Below are 20,886 nucleotides of genomic sequence, written 5' to 3'. Positions count from 1 at the left end.
CAATAAGATGTATTCAATGTCCCAATGTGGGACAAAGAAAAGATGAATCTTATCATAGCCAATCCACAAATAAATAGAAGACGAAAAAAATTATCTGGTGATAAACATGACAGTTTGTCACCACGTCTGACACTGTGGTGTGCAGTACAGGAGAACCTCAGGGGACAGTACTGGCCCCTCTCCTCTTCACCATCTACACTTCAGACTTCTGCTACAACTCAGAGCTGAGTCTCGTCCAGAAGTATGCTGACGACACTGCCATTGTTGGATGCATCAGGGACAACAGCGAAGACGAGTATAGGAGTCTAATACGTGACTTTGTGGACTGGAGTGAGAGGAACCACTTGCAGCTGAACACCTCAAAGACCAAGGAGCTGGTCTTGGACTTCGGGAGGTCCAGGACAAAGCCACGTCCAGTGTCCATCAGAGGTAACGAGGTGGAGATAGTTGACAACTATAAGTACCTCGGTGTGTGTCTGGACAGTAAACTGGTCCTGCAACACAGACCATGTATATAAGAAGGTTCAGAGTAGACTGTACTTTCTGAGGAGGCTTCGATCATTTAACATCTGCAAGAAACTCCTCTGCATGTTCTACCAGTCTGTGGTGGCCAGTGTTCTATGCTGTGGTGTGTTGGGGTGAGAATGTGTCCAAGAGGAGTGTCAACAGGTTGGACAGGTTGATCAGCAGGGCTGGCTCTGTGGTTGGCATGATGTTATAAGAATTTAAGTGATCAAAATGTTTGTCCCTCACAAGTCGGTGCCTCGTGACTGATAAAACTTGTTCATCATTACTGATAAAACTTGTTCATCATTACTGATAAAACTTGTGCATCATTACTGATGAAACCACATACCATGACGTTTAACCCACAAACTGTAGATGGTTCTTGTCTTATTCCTGCCAACCGAAGATCAACCCCCGCCAGCGTGTGTGCCCTCTCTAATCAACGTTCATCGTATCTGTAAACCTGTTCCAGCCTGGTTGTGGCTGACGTAGCTGTGAAACTAAATAAAAAGCGTGAGGGAGACACAGATCGTTATTCACTGATATTGTTTGAGCATGGTCTCTACGGTCTGAGTGTCTCCCCTCGCGAGTAACAAGTTTTGACTCTGGTTGTTTTCACTCTGTCCAGGCATCGAGAACTTCACTCATTCTCCCAACAACTTGGTGGAGATGCCAATTCTTATAACACATGAAGCTGGACTCACTGGTTACAGTTGCTGAGAGGAGATCTCTGGACAAACTACTGTCCATCATGGATGATGACAGTCATCCTCTGAACACTGTCATCAGTGAGCAGAGCAGATGGAGAACGAATGATGCTCCCCAGATGCAAAACTAATATACTCAGGGACTCATTCATTTCTCATGCTATTAGACTTTATAACTCCGAGTTTGGGGGCAGGAGTGGAGTGAAAAGAAGATGATATTCTATGTTAATATTTTATCTATGTTCTTTATACTTAGATCTTGCACTTTGTTCTTTTTATTGCACTTGTTCTTGTTCTTGTTCTTGTTTTATGAATCTAACGTCTGTGTTGCTGTGTGCTGGAAAAACAATTCACGAAGGAGACCTCTAGATGTTTTAGAAAGTTTTATCCATCTTATCATGAGCTACAGAGCGACTGGCAGCAATATTTAACAAACATGTCCATTTGTTTATTGGTGTCCTCACTGACTTCACTGACCTCAACTAACTGCATCGTTTATCATGAATAGCAACATGGCGGCAACATCTAAGATGAGTTTCAAACAGAGTCCAAAAGTCGTACCAAAGACGCAGCAGCGATATGGATCATGATCACAAGTGAAGTGATGCCACTCGTGAGATAATAACACACTTAAGAAAGTATCTGCTGATCTTCACACACCTCGCTTTTGTGCACGATGAGGGTCTCCTGTCGTCCAACACGCTCCACAGAACATTCTGGAGGGTCAATTACCAGCTCTGTGTTCCACGAGGACCCCCACTTGAAACAAAGCTGACTCACGGCCGGAAGCTTTGAAGCAAACGCAGGTGCTTCTGGAAACAAGACGAGCTGCAGGACAATTAGAGCTGAAAGGCAATTACTGGGGTTGTGTGTACAGTGTGGAGGCCAAACATGAAGGAGAGAATCAAAGAAAATCACAGACACAACATTTGCATTTGAAATGGAAGAATCACAAAGAGACGGGTTATGACAGGGCTGTGATGTCGTGAGCTTGAAGTTTTGTTTCTGGTTCAGAATCGGCTGGTATTGGCCCCTGAACCGCAATTGATTTTTATTCAGCTCCACTTTAGTTTTTAAAATGATTACTTGTAATGAATACAGAATTAGTTTAGTCGTAATTTGAAGTTAAAGGCTGATTTATTGGTTTAAAAATATATATATTTTTGATGGTGTTTATGGAATTCGATTTCTGGTGAATTCTAATTTAAAATGTTTATTTTTTTACATACAAAACAAGAGCAAACTAGTGTTTTATGATCAATAAAGTTTATCTATTTATTGTTAGCAAAAAAAGGATGATTACAATTAAAATAAATACACCTCCTCACAGAATTATTTTAATTAAAAAATATATGTACAACTTCACTGGCACTTCAGTGAAGTTGTAAATATAATTCAAGCTTCAAGTAAGTTTCTCCAACATATTCATAACAAGAGATTTTATTCTGTTACACACACGATAATGACAACGAAACAAGTGACATAAACATCCAGAAAATATCCGACACAGTTAAATTATCATTTTAAGCGTTCATGTAGTTCACCTGCACACTTCCAAACACAATAATTCGATTCAATATTACGATTATACTCACAAGTATTATACTCAAGTCTACACAGTCGCATTTAGCTGCCCCTGAGGTGCCACAATAAATTAAGGTAAGTTAAGGTAAGGTAAGGTAAAACTTTATTGATCCCTCAGAAAATTGTTTTTTTTCCAATAGCCAGCAACTTTTCATAAACAATAAAAAATAATAAATAAAAAATAAAATATGAAGAAGAACATAAAGAGAAAGAACAAGATGACACAATCTAAGTCTAAAGATAAAGATAAAGAACATAGGTCAAAGAAAAACAACAAAGACAAAGGATACATAGACTAACATAGAACAGAACATCCAGATACTCTCACTGCACTCCTGCCCCCGAACTCAGAATTGTACAATTTAATAGCCCGAGGAATGAATGAGTCCTTGAGTCTATTTGTTTTGCACCTGGGTAGGAGCATTCATTCTCCATCTGCTTCTCTGCTCACTGATGACAGTGTTCAGAGGATGACTGTCATCATCCATGATGGACAGTAGTTTGTTCAGTGATCTCCTCTCAGCAACTGTCACCAGTGAGTCCAACTTCAACCACAGAACCAGCCCTTCTGATCAACCTGTCCAACCTGTTGACACTCCTCTTGGACACATTCCCACCCCAACACACCACAGCATAGAACACTGGCCACCACAGACTGGTAGAACATGCAGAGGAGCTTCTTGCAGATGTTAAATGATCAAAGCCTCCTCAGAAAGTACAGTCTACTCTGAACCTTCTTATATACATGGTCTGTGTTGCAGGACCAGTTTACTGTCCAGACACACACCGAGGTACTTATAGTTGTCAATTACAATTACAATTAGTCCAGCTATGGAACTTTGAAATATATATATACAGTATAATTAATGGATGACCGTTCCGTAACAAAAACTCAAAAAGTAAATAAATAACTTAAATAAAATAGAAATAAAAATGAATATATAAATGAAATTCGAAGTCAAGAAATGTAACCAGATCTTTCAGGCACAATCAGATCAATACAATACAAAACTATATAATACATTTTAATCTATTACGACACACCTTGATATGGAATATGGTTATTAATTGGTCTTAATTCAGGAGAAAGAGGGAATTTATTGTTACTGATTCCAAAAAACCTTGCATTGAAAAACTGGATGCTCATGCGTGTACACCAATTAAAGTGCATGTTGATGGAATGAACAAGGAAAGACGAGGGAATTTCAAATAAATATTTACGTTCAAAAATGTTTTAATCTTTATAGCATTAATACGTCCAAATAGAGAGCAGAAGAGGCAGAAGTTACATCTTTCAATAAGTGCTTTCTATTCAAATAATTCATCGTTTTTTCATGTTGTTCACGTTATTCTGGTGATGTTATTCCACAAATAGGTGAGTCGGTGGGAACTCTAAAGGTAATGTTCAGTTGAATATTTGTCAAAATATTGTTTTATTACTATTTTATTACTACTATATAACTACTTTATATTATATATATAAATATGACTTCTTTATTACTGCTATATTACCACTATATTACTACTTTATTACTAATATATTACTACTTTATAACTGCTAAATTACCATTTATTACTACTATATAACTACTATATTATTACTTTATTACTGCTATATTACCACTACATTACTATTATATTGCAACTATATTATTACTTTATTACTACTATATTACCCCTATATTACTACTATATAAATGCTATATTATTGGTGGTTCACATTCTTTAAACATATTTCTACAAAACTCAACATTCTGCAGGTTGAAACCTAAGTGCCATCTCAATCTTTATTCAAATGCACACATTCAAAGGCATCACACAGTGTTGCGGTTTAGGAAGGGAATTTTTAAAGGCACCAGTGGCAATTCAATCTAAATGCAATTCATAGAACTTATTCCATATCATTCCATACTATTAGGAAATTGGCAAACGGCAGATTTAATTTCATCTTAACTGATTTCGACATCCATTTCTCTTGCTTCTGAAGTTATTGGTTGATTCAATTCAAGAAACTGTCAATGCTCTCCAGAATTTGATGCTTATACATCGGTTTAGAAATATCTTTTTAGACAAACCTATCCTTCCGAATTTTAGAATTAAAACAATATATTCATGCGACTATAATAATATTGCTAAAGCGAAGACAAACTAGTAAACCACAATAAAGGCTACAGTGTGCAAAATCAATATTTACTGTGAATTAATTTCCTCGATGATGAGCCGGGTCAGAAGAACCTTGTCCACTGTTCAAGTTAATGAACACGCATTTGGGTTAATTTCTGACATGTTTACCTTGTTGGTTTATGCGCGGATGTTTTGAACCTCGGTGAGAACAGATTGATGATTCTTTGTAACTAGTTCACTACTTCAGTGTCGCACAAAAATGTCCTCCCTTTCCTGGTTTGAATGCTCTTGTAATTGGTACTTGTTCGTTTGGACTCTTCAGCACGTGTGCTTGTTTAAATTGGGAAATGCAAGCTATTCAACTGAGCTTTGTCGTGTTATCGCTCAGAACATCACACAGAAGCAGAGAAGTATTGGATTTAATTGGGTTGAATTTCCCCAAAGGAGAAGAAAACAAGATGGACGAGGATCCAGGAAATCAGATTAACCATACTAGTTATGTTAGTCGAGGTTATTTAAGCTCTGTCCTTGTGCTCCTTTGACATCATTCATGTGGCCTTCATGAGGTCCAAGTAGGATCGTGTAGCCTCTCATAGCTAACTATTGTTTGTTCTATTTATCTTTTTGTATTTATTTTTTCTTCAAATAATTTTGAAGCAAATTGAAGAAATTGTTTGAATTTTTTTTTTATCATATTTGATATTATTTTGTTATGAAATGGCATTATGACATTTTATTTTAGGTTTTGTTTCTTATTTCTATTGGCTTGACGGCCCCTTACAACAGGCACAGGGTTCAAAGAGCTGACAAAATAGCATCACTGGGTAGCAGAGATGCTCTCAGACGTTTATTCTCAGATGATTTATTATTTTAATAGCTCACTTTAACTTACCAACCTGTGAATAATTGCTACTTTAAATGTTTTGAAGGTGAACATAAACAAAATGAGGATAAGTTACACCATATATGAACACACGACACTGATAAATGATCAAGGGACTTAGATGAAGTCGGCATGTTTTAACATCAATAATAAATAAAACTCTACTGGACAATATTAGGTAACCTCATGACTTCAGCCATTTTTCTGCATTAACTCGCCTTGAGACACTTGAGTCACGGGTGCTGACCACTGCAGTAGTCACAAGGTGGTCGGAACAAGATCTTTCAGCATTAAATTTAATTTAATGTTTCAAGTAGCTGTCTGAGGATTGAGCTGGAGAGAATAGTGTTGCCTGGTCTTCAGGGTCTTGTACAAATATATTGAGAGTGGGAGGGTTGCTGAAGGGGCGGGTTCATGTGAGTGTGTGTATAAATGCTGCGTGTATACAGTCTGAGCAGAGAACAAACCCCGACTCACATCTTATATGCTCTGGAAATGGACAACTGGAAGATTCCGGTTCTTGTTTTGACTATTTGCACTTTGGTACTTACGGATCTGTCACTTTCTCGCCTCGTGGAAGATTCTCCTGAACTGTTCCAGACGTGGGTGAGTCATCAATATCCAAGTAGAAAATATTTATACCAGGATGACCGTTACCTGACGAAATGTGATCAACTAAAATAACTGAACAGGATGAAAGCCAGAGAAGCCTTCCTATGGCTGCGGCGTGGAAGAGATCAAGAGTGAATCGCTTCTATGGACTCATGGGCAAGCGCTGGGGTGACTGAGTCATTTACCAGTTTCATTGAGCAGCCGCTAACCTTTAACCCTGCTGGTTTGTTTCAGGCACCAGGAAGTCACTCAAGGTCAACAGAAGTAAGTCAGATTGACGATCACACACCGATTGTTTGATGAGGAGACGGTTTATCTTTCATCGACAGGAAAGAAAGGAGAATCGTTGATGGGAAGAAGCGCACACTCTGAGTGTAAATAAACACACACTTCATAGCAGATGAAAATATCGGGGCCACTTTATTGATTTCAAAAATACCAAGTCGTTGAACACGTGTAACAGTGATGATGTCATCGATCACAGATGAACCTGGAGACTTTCCATCTGCACCGACAGCCGATGTTTCACAGAAACCACAAGGTAGTGTAACTGATCCCATGATGAACTTCTAATCCCAGTTTGGCTCTCACTCTTTGGCAGAGGAGGGGTTGATGCTTGGACATTGACCGAGGAGGTGTGCAGGGGGGGGGGGGGAATTAACTATACAATCTCAACCAAAGAACCTGAAATTATTCAAAACATCAGCTTTCTAAATAAATGTTCTTCAAACAAGCCCATCATGAAATAAAAACTTGAAAACTTTACAAATGTGTCGCTTTTTTCCCACTTGAACACATGATCCCGAGAACATTCAGAGTTTTTCATTCAAAAGATCCAGGATCCAACTGGAAATTTTGGAGAAATGTGTATAAAATGTTATAAAAAGATGTGTGACGACGTAAATACAATATAGAAAGTTAGTAGGTTTGAGCTGCTTCTTGCTCCAGGGAGGGATCATTCGGCTCATGTGCCCTTGGGAGGAGTCCACTTCAGCGAACCTGGGTCAATGGTTTTGTTTCCATTTCCTCTTTTAACCTCCTTCGCTTTCCACTCATCAATCAGATCCTGGATTTAGGGTAAAAAACAAGGGGGTAGAGTGAGCTAATATTGAATATGGTATAAAGTGGACTGTAAGAAAATAGAATCGTCGTCCCACCTGTCGCTTCAACACCAAGTGTTTCCCCTTCCAGTACTTGAGCATCTGCAGCGACTGCAGCGTGCTCACGATGTCCACGGGGTTGACGGCCGTCTCCTGGCTGATCTCTGCACAAACACAAACATGGTTAGTGAAGGTCAGAGGAGGTGTTTGGACTGAAGGCTAACCTTTGATCGAGATCTCCTTTCCCTGGAAGTCGTGCATGTATCGGAGCAGAACCTCCTTCCAGTAGCTACGGTAGCTGATGAGGCCCAGGTCAGACAGAGGCCTCTCTGGTGAACCCACCTTCTCCTCGACTTTGGACAACAGGTAGCCTGAAGCACACCAAGCACAGCACAAACCAATGAATCGTCTGCCCATTATCAGGGGAATTTCTTGGAGCACAGCCTGACTAAAGACATCCCTATATCCTAATGAATCTCTACAAGGTGGGGGGGGGGGGCTTTCAAATCACATTTTTCTTTTTATGATAAACTTATTCGGTTTATTTATATTCAATTAAGAGTGCTGCAATTATCGATTTGTCCACTAGATGGCAGGAGTTATTACATCCTCCGCAGCTAAAGAAATCCCACAAGATCGTGTCAATGACTGAGGACAAGAGGATACAGCAGGCTCCAGGTGCCTTCAAAGCTGATGTTTGGACTTATTTCCTGTTTTATACATTGAACTACATGAGAGTGGAACAATCACAACATTTCTCTTAAATTCAATGTCCCTTAACAAAGTCACAAAAATGATGCAACTGTATTGAACAATATATCATATAGAATCTTCACGCTGTGAGCTTGTGGTATTAAAAATTATCCTTGGCTAAATGTCCCAAAATTCATAGTTGTTTTTTTTAATGCATGCATGGACATGGAATAAAATGCATCTTTTGTTGCTAGGAATAATTTAAGCATCTAATCCTGTGATAAAACAACGTTACTTACTAAAGTCAATGAGCATTTTGCCGAAGCCTTGTCTCATGTACTGCGGCATAGTCAAAATACAAGACACGTTGTAGTTGAGGAATGAGTTCTTTTCCTGAAAGGAAAGTCAAAACACATCACAAGTCAGTGTACAAATACAACAAGAGTAAGAAAAGCAATTTAAAAAGAGTTTTCATTCACCTTTGAGAAGTAACCGACGAGATGGCAGCCCGTGTTGTCGGCCTCAGTCATGACGTAAAACAGGAAAGGTTCAACGTCATAGTACAAAGTTTTGTGGTCCAGGAAGAGTTTGGCGAGTAAACAAAGATTCTGGCAGTAGATCTGAGAAAACAAAACAAAACCTCATGTTTCTTCTGATAAAAAATAGACATTTGACTAAAAATCTGAAAAGCAAGAATTCCCTTATATACGTTTTAACATGAGATATTAACAAATAAAGATGGAAGACAGAAAACAGTTTTAATTAAAAAACTTATTTTTTTCCAAAAAGACGGAATAACAGCTGGATAACAATAATAATCAGATTCATGCCATCGGTTTTTATTAGCTCTGGAATCTTTTTTGTTTTTGCATCGAGTCAGCTCTTTACGCTGCCATCTCCAACAAATCACCATCGATTGATTGACACCTGTCTTACGTTCATATCCATTTCCTTCTTGAATGGCCAAATCGATCAGCTTTCATTTTAAACACTGTATTATGCGCAAAACAAAAACAAACTATTGTCTTCATTTGTACATTATATCTTCCGTAAGTAATGGTCATTTCTAGAGCTTCTCTCAGGGTCACAAAGCACTTTAACAATCACAAACTATATATACTTAAAAGATCAAGACAGACACAGGAGTCCCAGAAAGTCAGGGAAAAGCCTGCACACATAATGTGTTCTTATTCCTCTACCATCTCTTTCCCTTCCTGCTAGAGCGCCTCCTGGAGGCTGTTAATCCGCAAAATGCATCGATCAGCCAGATTGTTGTTTAGGCCTCAGGTTTTAACGAAATGGAAAAAATAGCGCCTTACAGTTAAGAAATGAAATAACTCTAAATTATTTTACATTTTACTATACTATACACAGTCTTCAGGTCCGTCTTCTTACCTTGTTCTTTTTGCCGTCCACTTCAAACACAGATATGGCTCCTTTCCTGTAAACTTCATCTCCTGGAGGATGTTTCCACACACATTTGGCCTAGAAACACATCAGTACACGGTCGTAAGAATGGAGTTTAAGTAACAGACGGTCCATAAAGATGTGGCCCCTCACCATGTGTCGTCTCAGAATGGTCTGACTTTTCATGTACTTGAGGCAGAATTCACAGACATAGAGGCGACCGAGGCGTGCGTACTCCTCCGGGTACGGGGAATGGTACCAGGTGTCCAGCTCGTAGCGCCCGAACAGGATGGTCTTGATCATGTTACTGCCCTCCGTGATCTGACCCTGGATTCGAAGCTTCTCCTGGACACAAAAACACATTAGAACAACCTTGAAGAAGTTAGGATTTCTCTAATATCATCAGTAGGGGTGTGAGAAAATGTTGTTATCCTGATGCATCATATTTTTTACTGTATTGTAAAATTTGGGGGCTTCGAGACTGGCATTAAAAGATTCCGATTCTGATAAAATAAAGACATTTATTTTTACTTTCTTATTTATAAACAATTAAAATGCAAATATTTGGCGTAATTTTTGTGTGCCATTTAAACTTCCTGCCGCAAGCTAGCTGAAGTCATTATATCCTCGGCAGCTATAGAAACAATGAAATCCTGCAATATCCCTGCGGTGACCGAGGACAGGAGGATACAGTCAACTCCAGCCGCATTTAAAGCTGATGTTTGGACATATATTTGTTTCAAAACACATGAAAGCAGTTTCATTTCGTCAAGAGTCATGTGGTCTGTAAATTCTGCAACACCAGAGTAAAGTACTCGACAATACTGCAAATATATACATGTAAGTAAAGTATACCAATATATGGTATATGGCTATAGCCCGTGTATCGTGTACATATGGAATCGCAAAATTCTTGACAAAACACACCCTAATCACCAGCACTACTAGAGTATATTAGAAAAAAAAAAGTTAAATTACCAGATCTTCAGAGGCACGAGCCTGAGCTTTTCTGAAAAGTTCCAAATCATAGTCACTGGTGATGTTGTCCAGAAGAGGCTCTCTGGTGTTGTTGTGTAACTGACGATGTTCCTGGGGAAGGCAGAGAACTGGCTCAAAAATGTGCACATTATTGATACAAGGACCACACATCTGATTTACAACAACCATCTTTCTACAAAGTAAAATCAACAAATGCCATATAAAAGTAAATAACTAATTTAATTTCCAATAAACTTTTTACTACTTTTTTTGTTTATCATTCTTGTTGCTGCCTAAACTACAGACTCCATTGGTTACATTGATTAAGGCACAAGATTAAAAAATTACCATATGCTTTTCTTTTTGCTCCTTCTGAAGTCCACTGTTCCGACCCTTCCTCATTTCCACCACCTGTTCTTTGTATTTGCTCTGCCTTGATGTTGGGGTCTGGAAAAAAACAATAACATATTATATACTGCTATATGTAAGTGCTTTAAGTACTTTATATTTAAAAATGAACCAATTACATACCTGATGTCGAGTTGCGTGGCGAGAGTGGCTTTCTTCCTGCACTTTAACTTCTTCCTCTTGCTTTTCACGACTGACTGCTTTCACCTAATAGAAATGATAAAGGAAATAATGCATCAGTGAGCCCAACACAAGAGACGAGTGCATATATATGTAAGAAATAAACAAATAAAACACCTTGCAATCATCAGCAGAGAGGTTGTGATAAAGAGGACAACCCGATACAGCAAAATGGCGTTCATGTTTTCCTGTCAGGTGACCTAAGTATATAACAAAATCATATTAGAAATAATTAAAAAACAATAAGAGAAATAAAGTCCATTTTATGAGTTCAGGCTTTTACCAAGGGAATTACATCCAGGTGTCGGGCATTTCATGTTGAAATTGTAGGTTTCGTGGCACCGACGTCGTTTTGGCCGATTGGATGGATCCTTGTCTGCATCTCTGTGGGCCTGATCCTTAGAGTGACCCTCGTCATGAGACGCATTCGGGCTGGAGATGTCTAACTCCGATTCAGAGGACGGGGCATTTCCTGTGGGCGTCAAAGGTGGAGATTCATCATGATCAGCAGCTCTCTTCAAATCTGGAGTATCTAAAGAAGTGGTAAAGAAAAACATTTCAGTTCAATCTTTTCACATTTCTTATCAGGGTTACTGTAGATGAGAGAAGAGGTTTGCTAACCTTGAGAGCTTTGACTAAGGCGAGATGAGGCTCTGGTGAGACGCTGACGCTTGGTGGCATTTCCATCACTTTCTGAGCTATTTGTCTGTTCTCTCTCCGCAGACGAGTCCGAGTCTTCTGTTCCATCTGACCCACTTCCAGGTATATGTCTTTGCTATAGGAGGGGAAACTTAACTTAATATTTTCTGTGCAGTTTCAGACATGTCAAGTCATTATAGCAACATGAAAAAAGCAGGTATCAATAAATAAAAAAAACCTGCTTTCATTTCCTACCCCAATGATTGAAAACTAAATTATCCCCAAGTGATATATTATTTTTGATAATCACAATAATCGTTTGCTCGATTAACTTGTAAAGGTTCAGCTAAATCCAGGCGATCACAATAGACTAGCTTGTGTTGTTAGCTTGACACTATATTAGCTTCTTTCATTTGTTGCTCACTGACCGCGCTAGAAAGCTACATTCGAAAATCCAGCATTTTGGCTAACATTTGGTGTTTTCAGTTCATTTAGTAGGATATCTGGTTCCCGTTGGCATAGGAACAACCCCCAAAAAGGAAAGGTTTATTCGGCATATATTAAATAAACCAATAATGACCTCAAGACAACATTTTGTTGTTTTTCCTTTGACATCTTGGCAAATATGTTCCAGGGGAGATATTTATACTTATTCTTCAAACCATACAAAACATTACCCAACCAAAAAAAATATAGTTAAATTATCTGTGGAACCATTTTAACTAATCTTTGTTAACCGAAGATTTACTATGTACTGTTTCTCTCCGAGCGAGAAAGAAACACATCAATGCTAACAAGCTAATGCTAATTTCCCCTCGTTTGACGCACTCACCATTCGTCTGCGTGGCATTCTCGGCTGGTTCGGTGTCGTATAGTGTAAACAGCGAGCGGTAAATGTTTATTTTATTCACTTATTAAGCAATATAGACTACATAAACTGTAACCAACCGCTACAACGGCTGAGATAAAGTGACTCCTAGTGGGTTTCCGGTGATCAAAGACTGCACATTGCGCGTTAAACCACTAGAGGGAGACCTTCACTCTTCTACGGACGACTCCACCTGTAGATTGTTTCATGTTCTACGTGATTATTCTTATTCTTAATTATTTTTACATCATCTGCGTAATCTATTCACAGAACTTTACGTCCTCTCATACACGGACATGTCCTCCATTTCAGAGTTTGCCTTTGGAGTTTTTGCAGCGTTTACATTATTTTGTATTTACGGTAAATACAATTAGACATTGTGAAAATATTGTTTACATTTATCTGCATATTCTACCATTATAAATTTGAAAAAAAAAGCATCAATATATTTTATCCTTATCTGTGATTCATATTTAGAAAAATACAGTACATTTTAGAAAAACAAAGTATTATCATTTTTAAAATCCTACTTTTCTAGTTGCACAAGTACTTTTCAATTGCTTACAAAACCATATTTTATATTCACCTGAAAAACTTTTACATGTGTATGAGTACTTTAACGTCATATGTATGAGTACTTCGACGTATATAAAGTTTAATTTCCTTTAAAAAAATGTTTTCTGTTTAATATAACAACCAGCTACCAATGACCTTTTTAGCATGTGAGGTTGTTTTTTTTGGTGACTGACATTGATGTTTCTTCGGAGGGTCCAGAGAATACATCTGTTTTCTAGAGACTTCTGTGACCAGACCATGAAGGGTAGTGGAGGAGGTCGGCAGATGAGCCCCCTCCTCCCCAGCAGCTGATGGTCTTTAAATAGCTCGAAAGCAGCACACACACACACCACACATGCTTTCTACTTTTCTTTTGACTGAAGGAGAAGATTCCCTCTGTTTTTAATCATGAGCAAACCGAACAAGCTCAAAATAGTGAGGCCAGAGGACAGGTAGGTGAGAACCTGGTGGAACGTGTAACTTTCTTGACTTTTAAAATGTGTCATTTTGTCTTTCAGTCAGCCGGCAAATGCAGTTTGGTTCGACAGAAAGAAATATGTCACTATCAACTTCAGGGTTCAAAGACCAAAAGACGTTCGAGTTGATATCCAGAAGGACAAAATGATTTTGTGGTATGAACTTTAATCTGTGTTTGACTAGTCTTTAAAACTGACCGTTGTTCTCACGACAGCTGTAAAAACGAAACGGACGATGTTTTCTACAACGAGCTCTGCTTCTATGAATCGGTCGAAATCAACGTGAGTATCCATGGCTACAGTTTTTCAGCTTCTTGCTCCATCACTTCCTGCATTGACTTTGTGTAGGACTCCAGGGAACGAGTCTATGACCGCACAATAAACATCCTGCTGAGGAAGGTGAAACCAGATTATGCTTGGCCTCGACTTCAGAAGGATCCGGCAAAAGTAATGCAATTTACTAACTTTCTATATAACTTCAACATAACAGCAGGAACACATTCATACTATGATATAACTGTGACTGAAACACAAGTTCATGTAAATTCAAATACATTTTATAGGAGAGTCAAGGCTGATATAATGTCAGAGATAATACCATCTTTTTTCAAAACAAAACACATTAACAAATTAGTAAGTAAGTAATAATAAAGTGTAATAATAAATTGAAAATGAATGATGTAGATTATTAAACAGATTAATAATTATATAGATTATTTTCTTTCTTTCAGTGTGTGCTGATAAAAAAAATGCCCCACAGAACAGTAACAGTCCCAAGACCATCAATTGAGTATCACTGTTGTTCATGATCATAAAACAAAACAATAATTTGTGAATTTTCATAAAGTGTTTGTCAATTTAAAATGAAAAATCTAGAAATAAAATTCTTAAAAATACAAGAGTATGACAAATATTGAAAGTTTTTTTAGGTTGACCTTGATAATAAACATATATCCTTTTGATATTATTAATATTTATGCTATTTCTTGTTATTAATAATTTGGATTGATTTTATCCTCGTCTATGTGCAGCCCAGTTGGATCGCTGTCGACTTTGACAACTGGAGGGACTGGGAGCATGAAGAAGATGAAGGGAAAGAAGAATTTGATAGATATGCGGATGTAAGTCATGTTCTTGGTTTAAAAAACGTTTTTTATCCACAATATCAAAGTGAAATCCTTCTTTTACTTTTCAGATGATCCAAGAAATGGCCACAAACAAAGGAGAGACGCCTGATATGGGGGACCTGAGTGACGTAAGCAAAGTAAACATCATGAAACATAAGTTTGATGTTTAACACTGTCGTTCTCTCTTGCAGTCTGACTGAAGATGTTTAACAGCATAAACAAGACACAGTTCATCGTCTAAGCTTGTTGTGTGTCTTCGTGATTTGAGATGTCCCCAGTTATTTTTCTTTGCTTTTATATCTGTTTATTTATTGCAATTCTGTACAGTGATATATCGTTATTTGATAATAAAACATAAACAATTATTCCATGGAAGGTCGTAATATTATAAAGATACTTTAATACACATTCAAACAAAAGTGTATCATCGAGTTGTGGGGATAAAATGCAGGTTAAAATGTTTGCTACATTGTAGTGGGAAACTTGTTATGATGTATTCATTGTACTTTGTGTCCATTTATCCAGAAATAAAACAACATCTTACTTTCATGATTTATACTGTGTCTTGTGTCTACTTTATCAGAATCAGACTTTTGTTGACAGTATTGTAAACAAAACACAGTTTTTTTGGTTGTGTTGACACTATAGACTTGAATTAAATAAATGACATATAAATTAAATAAAACAAGAAGAATACAATTAAATGAACAGTCTTATACAAAAGACAGATACCAATAAAATAAAATATATTAAAAAAATTAATTTAAAAAAATGAAATTGTATATCTCTAGTGTCCATTATCTGGACAATAGACGGAAAAAACAAGATATTAAACTGTGATATTTTGGTCCAGATTGATCATCTTCTGCTTGAGGGTTCAATTATATAGTTTATTATTCATTTATTATCTACTTATTCCCTTAGAGGGGTCGCGCGAAGCTAGAGTCATATGTAAATATTTTTACATATTTATTAATATGCAAATACATGTATTTTTACTTTATTGCATCATTGCTTTCTGACATTATTTTGCATTTTTATACTTATAGTTATACATTTTGATATCAGTCTTTATTTTAATTTCATTAAGTAAATATAGTGACCAATGATACAATTCAGAATATATGTGTAGTGTTTTTGTGCAAATTAAAAAAAAAAGAAATTAATTGTATATCGAAAATTGTGGATTTGTTTTACGCCAGTGTACCGCAATACCACATCTTGAACAGTATGTGGCAATGTTGACGAGAAACTCGTTTGTAATCGCCCAATAAAACGAAAGAGGAAGAGCTGCAGCACAACACTGTTAGTTGCACTATTATCGGTCTGAATTATCTTTAAGTCTTTTTAACTTAAACTAAACACTACCATGGCTTTCCAGTGTCAACGGGACTGCTACATGAAAGAGGTATGCAACTAAATCCCTCTTTATTTCTATTTGTATTGCTTAAGAATGTGGATTTCGATGCCGTGACAGTTAGGATAAATGATTACACAATAGTAACACTTTCACTTTTTACCTCACGTGTTACTTTATAACTGTAACGAACTGTTATTATCTTCCTTTTCAATAGTTTGTGACCACCGTGGTTTCCTGCTGCCCCGGCGAGCTCAAACAAGAGCTCAATGGAAAGAAACAAACGGTCAAAGGTTTTACTGTCAAACTGAAAGACACGATTCTGTTTCCTGAAGGAGGAGGACAAGTGAGTCCAAGTGATGTTTTATTTGTCTTATTTATATTTCTAAATGGTCTACAAATAGTCAATGTTTTTACGTGGGTTTTAATATCCACAAATGTAAATTAAATATTTGTAACCCTTATTTTGGTCTTTACAAATGCATGTAAATACATATTTTTCATTTGTAAAACTGTTTGCATACATTAATCAGTATATGTGAAGATAATAAAGTTTTATGTTGGTCTTCTAAAATGAATTGTTGTGCTTTGTTCACACATGAAACCCATAATAGCCAGACGATCACGGGCTGATCGCAGACGTCCCAGTGCTGAGGGTGACTCGCCAGGGCCAGGAAGCTGCACACTTCGTCGGTGCACCTCTGGAGGAGGGTCAGGAGGTGCAGGTGAAGGTGGACTGGGAGAGGAGGTTCGATCACATGCAGCAACACTCGGGTCAGCAGGATTTCTTGATATCAACTTTTAAAAAATCTTCATATTTTCACACAGATTTTCTCTCGTCAGGTCAACATTTGATCACGGCGTTGGCAGAATCAATGTTTGGATATAAAACCACGTCATGGTCTGTTTCAGGAGTTCAATGTTTTTCTTCTTTTGCTTCATAGAATTTGTTTTATTGTTGAAGGGAACTGGGGCGTCAGAGAAGCACAATCGAGTTGGACACTCCGTCTATGAAGGCGGCTCAGTTACAGGCTCTAGAGGAAGCAGTCAACGAGAAGATCAGAGCTCACGTCCCTGTAACTGTGCAGCTTCTCGCCATCGACGACCCTGCACTCGAGAAGGTTTGCACAACATTCACAGTCAATATTTAGACAGGATGATCCACCTCAAGTGTTCTGATAAAGGGTTGGTATCATCCTTCCTTCCTGCTGCCGTCGAGCTCCACAACAGAATTTGCACATCTTGGTATAAATATTAGATCTTAATATTATTTCAAACTGTTATTTATAAATTGTAAATTAACACATTTTAATTAAAAAGTGCTTTTCTATTGTGTTTCTCCTCTACTGCATTATTGTAAAACAGATCAGTTCTTCTTAAAGGAAATAATAAAGAAATCTTTTCTTATCTTAAAATAATTATAATAGTTGCTTATAGTGCACCTTTCAGTCGCACAAAAGTCAAAGTGCTTTTTATTAGAGCCGAATTTAAAACAACAAAGTATCACGATACAGGGGCAACAATATGCTATATTGCAATATATTGTGATACTGTAGGAACAAGGATATATTTGTAGTATTGTCGAGTACTTGACTCTGGTGTTGCAGTATTTACAAACCACTTGAGTCTTGATGAAGTTGTAACTGCTTTTATTTGATTTGAAACTAAAATATGTCTAAACATCAGATTTAAAAGCTGCATCAGTCGACTGTATCCTCTCGTCCTCAGTCATCACAAGGTTCCACTTGATTTCATTGCTTGTAAATAAAGAAAAAAAAATCTTTTTTTAACACATACTTTATTGAAATATAAACCATTAACTAATCATGATTAATAAAAAATAAATATGATTTGAAAGTAAAAAGTATATATTATTATCAATATTTTCATGCAAACAGTGTATTGATATTTTCTTACATCCTCAGTTAAAGCAAATGAATGAATCCAGTAAAGAGTTAAAAGACGACATCACATTAAAGAAAGTCTGTTAAACTGTGTTTTAAAAGAATGTACTGATGTACAGCTAGCAGCCAGATGGAGGACAGAATACAAAATTCAAACGATCTGCAATATCAGCCACAAGTTTGTGCAACTAAAACGTGGGTGATGCGACAACATCGGTTGAGATCCTAGCTGCTGAGTTTTGGGCCAGTTGGATGTGAGAGAGAGGTTTAAGGAGAAATTATTTTGATTTATGGAAACATGACTCTACTGTTTTGTTACGTGACAATATAATGACCAAAACGTATTCTAAAGAAGGACGTGTTCATGTTTTAGGTCCGAAGTCGTGGCCTTCCAGACGATATCGCCGGTCCCGTCCGGATAATTGATATAGAAGGTGTTGATGTCAACATGTGCTGTGGAACTCACGTGTCCAACCTGAGCCACTTACAGGTAAACTGTTGATTTACTAGAACATTTTATTCAGTGTATAATGTGATCTGTTGCAGTTTAGCACAGGTTATTTATTTGTGTTCATATTTTTATGGGAGTGTGTATTGGCAAACGACGATAAGTGTCGCGATTCAGGGGACGCGATACGATAAATATTGAATTTAATCAACTATATTTGTATTTCACAAGAGAAGAAATGCATGTGAAATCAAGTTAATATTTAAATGTCATTTCTTCATAAACGATACGATACAGTGCTGTCAATTATCGATCAATATTTATTTGTGATAATTCACAGTGTAAACTAACTATTAAACGTGTGATTTACCTTCATTTTAGGTGATAAAACTCCTCGGTACAGAGAAAGGGAAGAAAAACAAAACTAACCTGATTTTCCTGGCGGGAAACCGGGTTCTGAAGTACGCTGAGAAAAGCTTCAACACGGAGCGCTCTCTGGTGTCTCTTCTCAAGTAGGTTTGATCCTGGATTCACAATTTTGTTTATGCATCTTCCAGAAATGACATTATTTTAAAAATAGAACTGGACCTGATGAACATGTGGAGGCAGTTGATAAATCCCTGAAGTCTCTGAAGCTCCTGCAGAAAGTGAGAAACTATTAATACAAATGATTAAATAAATGGGTTGAAAATAAATAATATTTAATTGGGTTGAAAAATGCAGACAAACTTGAGCCTTCTTCGAGACATGGCCGTTCTCATCGCCCAGAATTTCAAGAGTGATCCGCAGAGAGGGAACTTCTTCACCTTTCACAAGTGAGCTTCAATGTTTAAGAAATGTCTTTCAATCATTTATATTTATCATGAATCTTGTCTTGACAGAAAAGAGGGAGATAATGAGTTCATGAACATCATCGCCAATGAAATGGACACCGAGGTGAGACAAAAGTCTGACGTCTGCTGTAGAAACTCTCTGAACGTTTGATTTCTTGCAGAAAACCTTGGTGTTCTTAACTGTGGGAGAAGAAAAGGGTCCTGGTTTGTTCCTGCTGGCCGGACCCAGTCAACAAGTGACCGAGTTAGGACCTCGGTAAGAGACTCGTTCCCTTGACTCCGACTCTGTGGTCGTCATTTTATCTTGTTGTTCTTCAGGGTGCTGGAGCTGCTCCAGGGGAAGGGAGCCGGAAAAAACGGGCGATTCCAAGGCAAAGCCAACAGTCTGAGCCGGAGAGGAGAACTGGAGGTTTTACTCCAAGAACACCGCAAACAAAAAACCTCACTGGAAGAATAAAGATGAATGTGTTTTTAGGGCCTCGATGAAGGGGAAACAGATTCACATCAAGTCTTAATCTGTATATCGATTCATGTATTGTCATGTAAATCAAGGAAACACATACGTGAATTATTTTGGTTCATTTAAAGATTCATCTGTTCCTGAAACTACCTGTGTTGTAGATAACATGTCCAAGGCTAAATATGACCCGTCAAGTCATTTTGTGTGGCTCGTGTGATGATTTTTCTCAAAATCAAAGCAGTTTAATGTTGATATGATGAGCTATAAAGACGACAGCGATTAAGGAGCAGGGATGATGGATGTCAACAATTACACAGACTTCCAATAATAGTAAAACTGAGGATAAAGAATATGTTTGTTTTTTTTTTAAACATATTTTTTATTGATTTTCAGATATTAAAAGAATTTGATCGGAATTTTGTAATTACGGTAAAATTAAAAATGTATTCCTCCCGCGACCAAGATTGCTTAAAGATTTTGAGTTTGACTCCACTCGTCCAGATCCGGTTGCAACTGAACACTGACGTTCATTCTAGAGACAAACCTGCTTAAATAAAATTCTTCATGTTTGATCTCAAAAGTATCACAGTAGCCATACGTTTCAGTGTCATTTTTTTATTGGACAATCATTAGCACATTTTTAAAACTTGTATAAGTAAAAGTTCAATTTAAAATACACGTTTACAAACGACTCAGATTAATGGTTCAATCATTGGTGGGTAAATGTGTCTGTGAAATGTGGCTTGAAAGACAAATGGAGAAAAGACAGTGAAATGCAATCAACAGACGTGTAACTTCTGTGAATAACCCAGTGCTACCGTTACCAGCAGCTTTACATGTGATAAGTGCTCATGCTTAGTGATTGTGACAGTGAAACGAGTGGACGATACAAATAAAATCTGGTAATTAAAATAGTTGATTCTTGATCTTCTTCCTGTTTATTGCATCGGCTTTACGATCTTCATGGAGATGTAGTTCTGGAAAACAAGCGGAGGAGTCGAGTCAGCCGGAGCGAGGCTCTGAATGTCAGACCAAC

At 37.4% G+C, this 20,886-nt stretch overlaps 5 protein-coding genes across 8 annotated transcripts in view; 3 read left to right on the top strand and 2 right to left on the bottom strand.

Annotated features, from left to right (window-relative positions):
- The first annotated feature begins 6,300 nt into the window (after positions 1-6,300).
- LOC148086914 (uncharacterized) lies at positions 6,301-6,990 on the top strand. The gene is made up of 5 exons (XM_087785073.1): positions 6,301-6,411; positions 6,498-6,585; positions 6,652-6,681; positions 6,747-6,791; positions 6,902-6,990. The coding sequence occupies exons 1-5, from the start codon at positions 6,301-6,303 to the stop codon at positions 6,988-6,990; spliced, it is 363 nt and encodes a 120-aa protein (XP_087641199.1).
- kat7b (K(lysine) acetyltransferase 7b) lies at positions 6,819-12,806 on the bottom strand. 2 transcript variants are annotated; one of them, XM_087785064.1, is made up of 14 exons: positions 12,655-12,806; positions 11,805-11,958; positions 11,467-11,715; positions 11,301-11,383; positions 11,127-11,210; positions 10,944-11,042; positions 10,596-10,706; positions 9,771-9,962; positions 9,606-9,695; positions 8,690-8,830; positions 8,510-8,603; positions 7,742-7,888; positions 7,575-7,681; positions 6,819-7,483 (listed from the first exon to the last, which is right to left on the bottom strand). In XM_087785064.1, the coding sequence occupies exons 1-14, from the start codon at positions 12,670-12,672 to the stop codon at positions 7,382-7,384; spliced, it is 1,671 nt and encodes a 556-aa protein (XP_087641190.1). In that variant the 5' UTR covers positions 12,673-12,806; the 3' UTR covers positions 6,819-7,381. The 2 variants fall into 2 exon arrangements, with proteins under 2 accessions (XP_087641190.1, XP_087641191.1); XM_087785065.1 differs by having other exon boundaries at positions 11,467-11,655.
- Positions 12,807-13,607: 801 nt separating this feature from the next.
- ptges3l (prostaglandin E synthase 3 like) lies at positions 13,608-15,391 on the top strand. Its single transcript, XM_087785072.1, has 7 exons — positions 13,608-13,697; positions 13,764-13,877; positions 13,937-14,003; positions 14,070-14,168; positions 14,753-14,842; positions 14,917-14,976; positions 15,040-15,391. The coding sequence occupies exons 1-7, from the start codon at positions 13,654-13,656 to the stop codon at positions 15,046-15,048; spliced, it is 483 nt and encodes a 160-aa protein (XP_087641198.1). The 5' UTR covers positions 13,608-13,653; the 3' UTR covers positions 15,049-15,391.
- Positions 15,392-16,121: 730 nt separating this feature from the next.
- aarsd1 (alanyl-tRNA synthetase domain containing 1) lies at positions 16,122-20,433 on the top strand. Its single transcript, XM_087785067.1, has 12 exons — positions 16,122-16,256; positions 16,423-16,551; positions 16,820-16,979; positions 17,049-17,106; positions 17,170-17,326; positions 18,483-18,599; positions 18,939-19,069; positions 19,138-19,204; positions 19,281-19,372; positions 19,439-19,493; positions 19,552-19,646; positions 19,709-20,433. Exons 1-12 carry the CDS (start codon positions 16,218-16,220, stop codon positions 19,845-19,847), a joined length of 1,239 nt encoding a protein of 412 aa, XP_087641193.1. The 5' UTR covers positions 16,122-16,217; the 3' UTR covers positions 19,848-20,433.
- The window catches only part of myof (myoferlin), a 33,045-nt gene continuing 32,032 nt past the window's right edge, over positions 19,874-20,886 (bottom strand). For all 3 annotated transcript variants that reach the window (XM_087785060.1, XM_087785058.1, XM_087785059.1), the window contains one exon: positions 19,874-20,827. In XM_087785060.1, coding sequence (XP_087641186.1) covers positions 20,789-20,827 — 39 coding nt within the window. In that variant the 3' untranslated portion in view covers positions 19,874-20,788. The remainder of the gene's footprint in view (positions 20,828-20,886) is intronic.

Source organism: Callionymus lyra, chromosome 2 (assembly GCF_982586985.1).
Source record: "Callionymus lyra chromosome 2, fCalLyr1.hap1.1, whole genome shotgun sequence".
In the NCBI taxonomy this organism is placed as follows: domain Eukaryota; kingdom Metazoa; phylum Chordata; class Actinopteri; order Syngnathiformes; family Callionymidae; genus Callionymus; species Callionymus lyra.
The sequence above is the reverse complement of the archived record's forward strand: the minus strand, read 5'-3'. Positions and strand labels throughout refer to the sequence as shown.

What these genes read in the sequence shown, in the direction of transcription:
- ptges3l (XM_087785072.1), top strand. Translation starts at nt 13,654, where the DNA reads ATGAGCAAACCGAACAAGCTCAAAATAGTGAGGCCAGAGGACAG. An exon ending in ATAGTGAGGCCAGAGGACAG is followed by an intron (nt 13,698 to 13,763) that starts GTAGGTGAGAAC and finishes TTTGTCTTTCAG; the next exon opens with TCAGCCGGCAAATGCAGTTT. An exon ending in AAGGACAAAATGATTTTGTG is followed by an intron (nt 13,878 to 13,936) that starts GTATGAACTTTA and finishes TTCTCACGACAG; the next exon opens with CTGTAAAAACGAAACGGACG.
- aarsd1 (XM_087785067.1), top strand. Translation starts at nt 16,218, where the DNA reads ATGGCTTTCCAGTGTCAACGGGACTGCTACATGAAAGAG. An exon ending in CCAACCTGAGCCACTTACAG is followed by an intron (nt 18,600 to 18,938) that starts GTAAACTGTTGA and finishes CCTTCATTTTAG; the next exon opens with GTGATAAAACTCCTCGGTAC. An exon ending in CTCTGAAGCTCCTGCAGAAA is followed by an intron (nt 19,205 to 19,280) that starts GTGAGAAACTAT and finishes TGAAAAATGCAG; the next exon opens with ACAAACTTGAGCCTTCTTCG.
- LOC148086914 (XM_087785073.1), top strand. Translation starts at nt 6,301, where the DNA reads ATGGACAACTGGAAGATTCCGGTTCTTGTTTTGACTATTTGCACTTTG. An exon ending in CTGAACTGTTCCAGACGTGG is followed by an intron (nt 6,412 to 6,497) that starts GTGAGTCATCAA and finishes ATAACTGAACAG; the next exon opens with GATGAAAGCCAGAGAAGCCT. An exon ending in AAGAAGCGCACACTCTGAGT is followed by an intron (nt 6,792 to 6,901) that starts GTAAATAAACAC and finishes CATCGATCACAG; the next exon opens with ATGAACCTGGAGACTTTCCA.
- kat7b (XM_087785064.1), bottom strand. An exon ending in CCTTAGTCAAAGCTCTCAAG is followed by an intron (nt 11,716 to 11,804) that starts GTTAGCAAACCT and finishes CCACTTCTTTAG; the next exon opens with ATACTCCAGATTTGAAGAGA. An exon ending in ACTTGGTGTTGAAGCGACAG is followed by an intron (nt 7,484 to 7,574) that starts GTGGGACGACGA and finishes CCCTAAATCCAG; the next exon opens with GATCTGATTGATGAGTGGAA.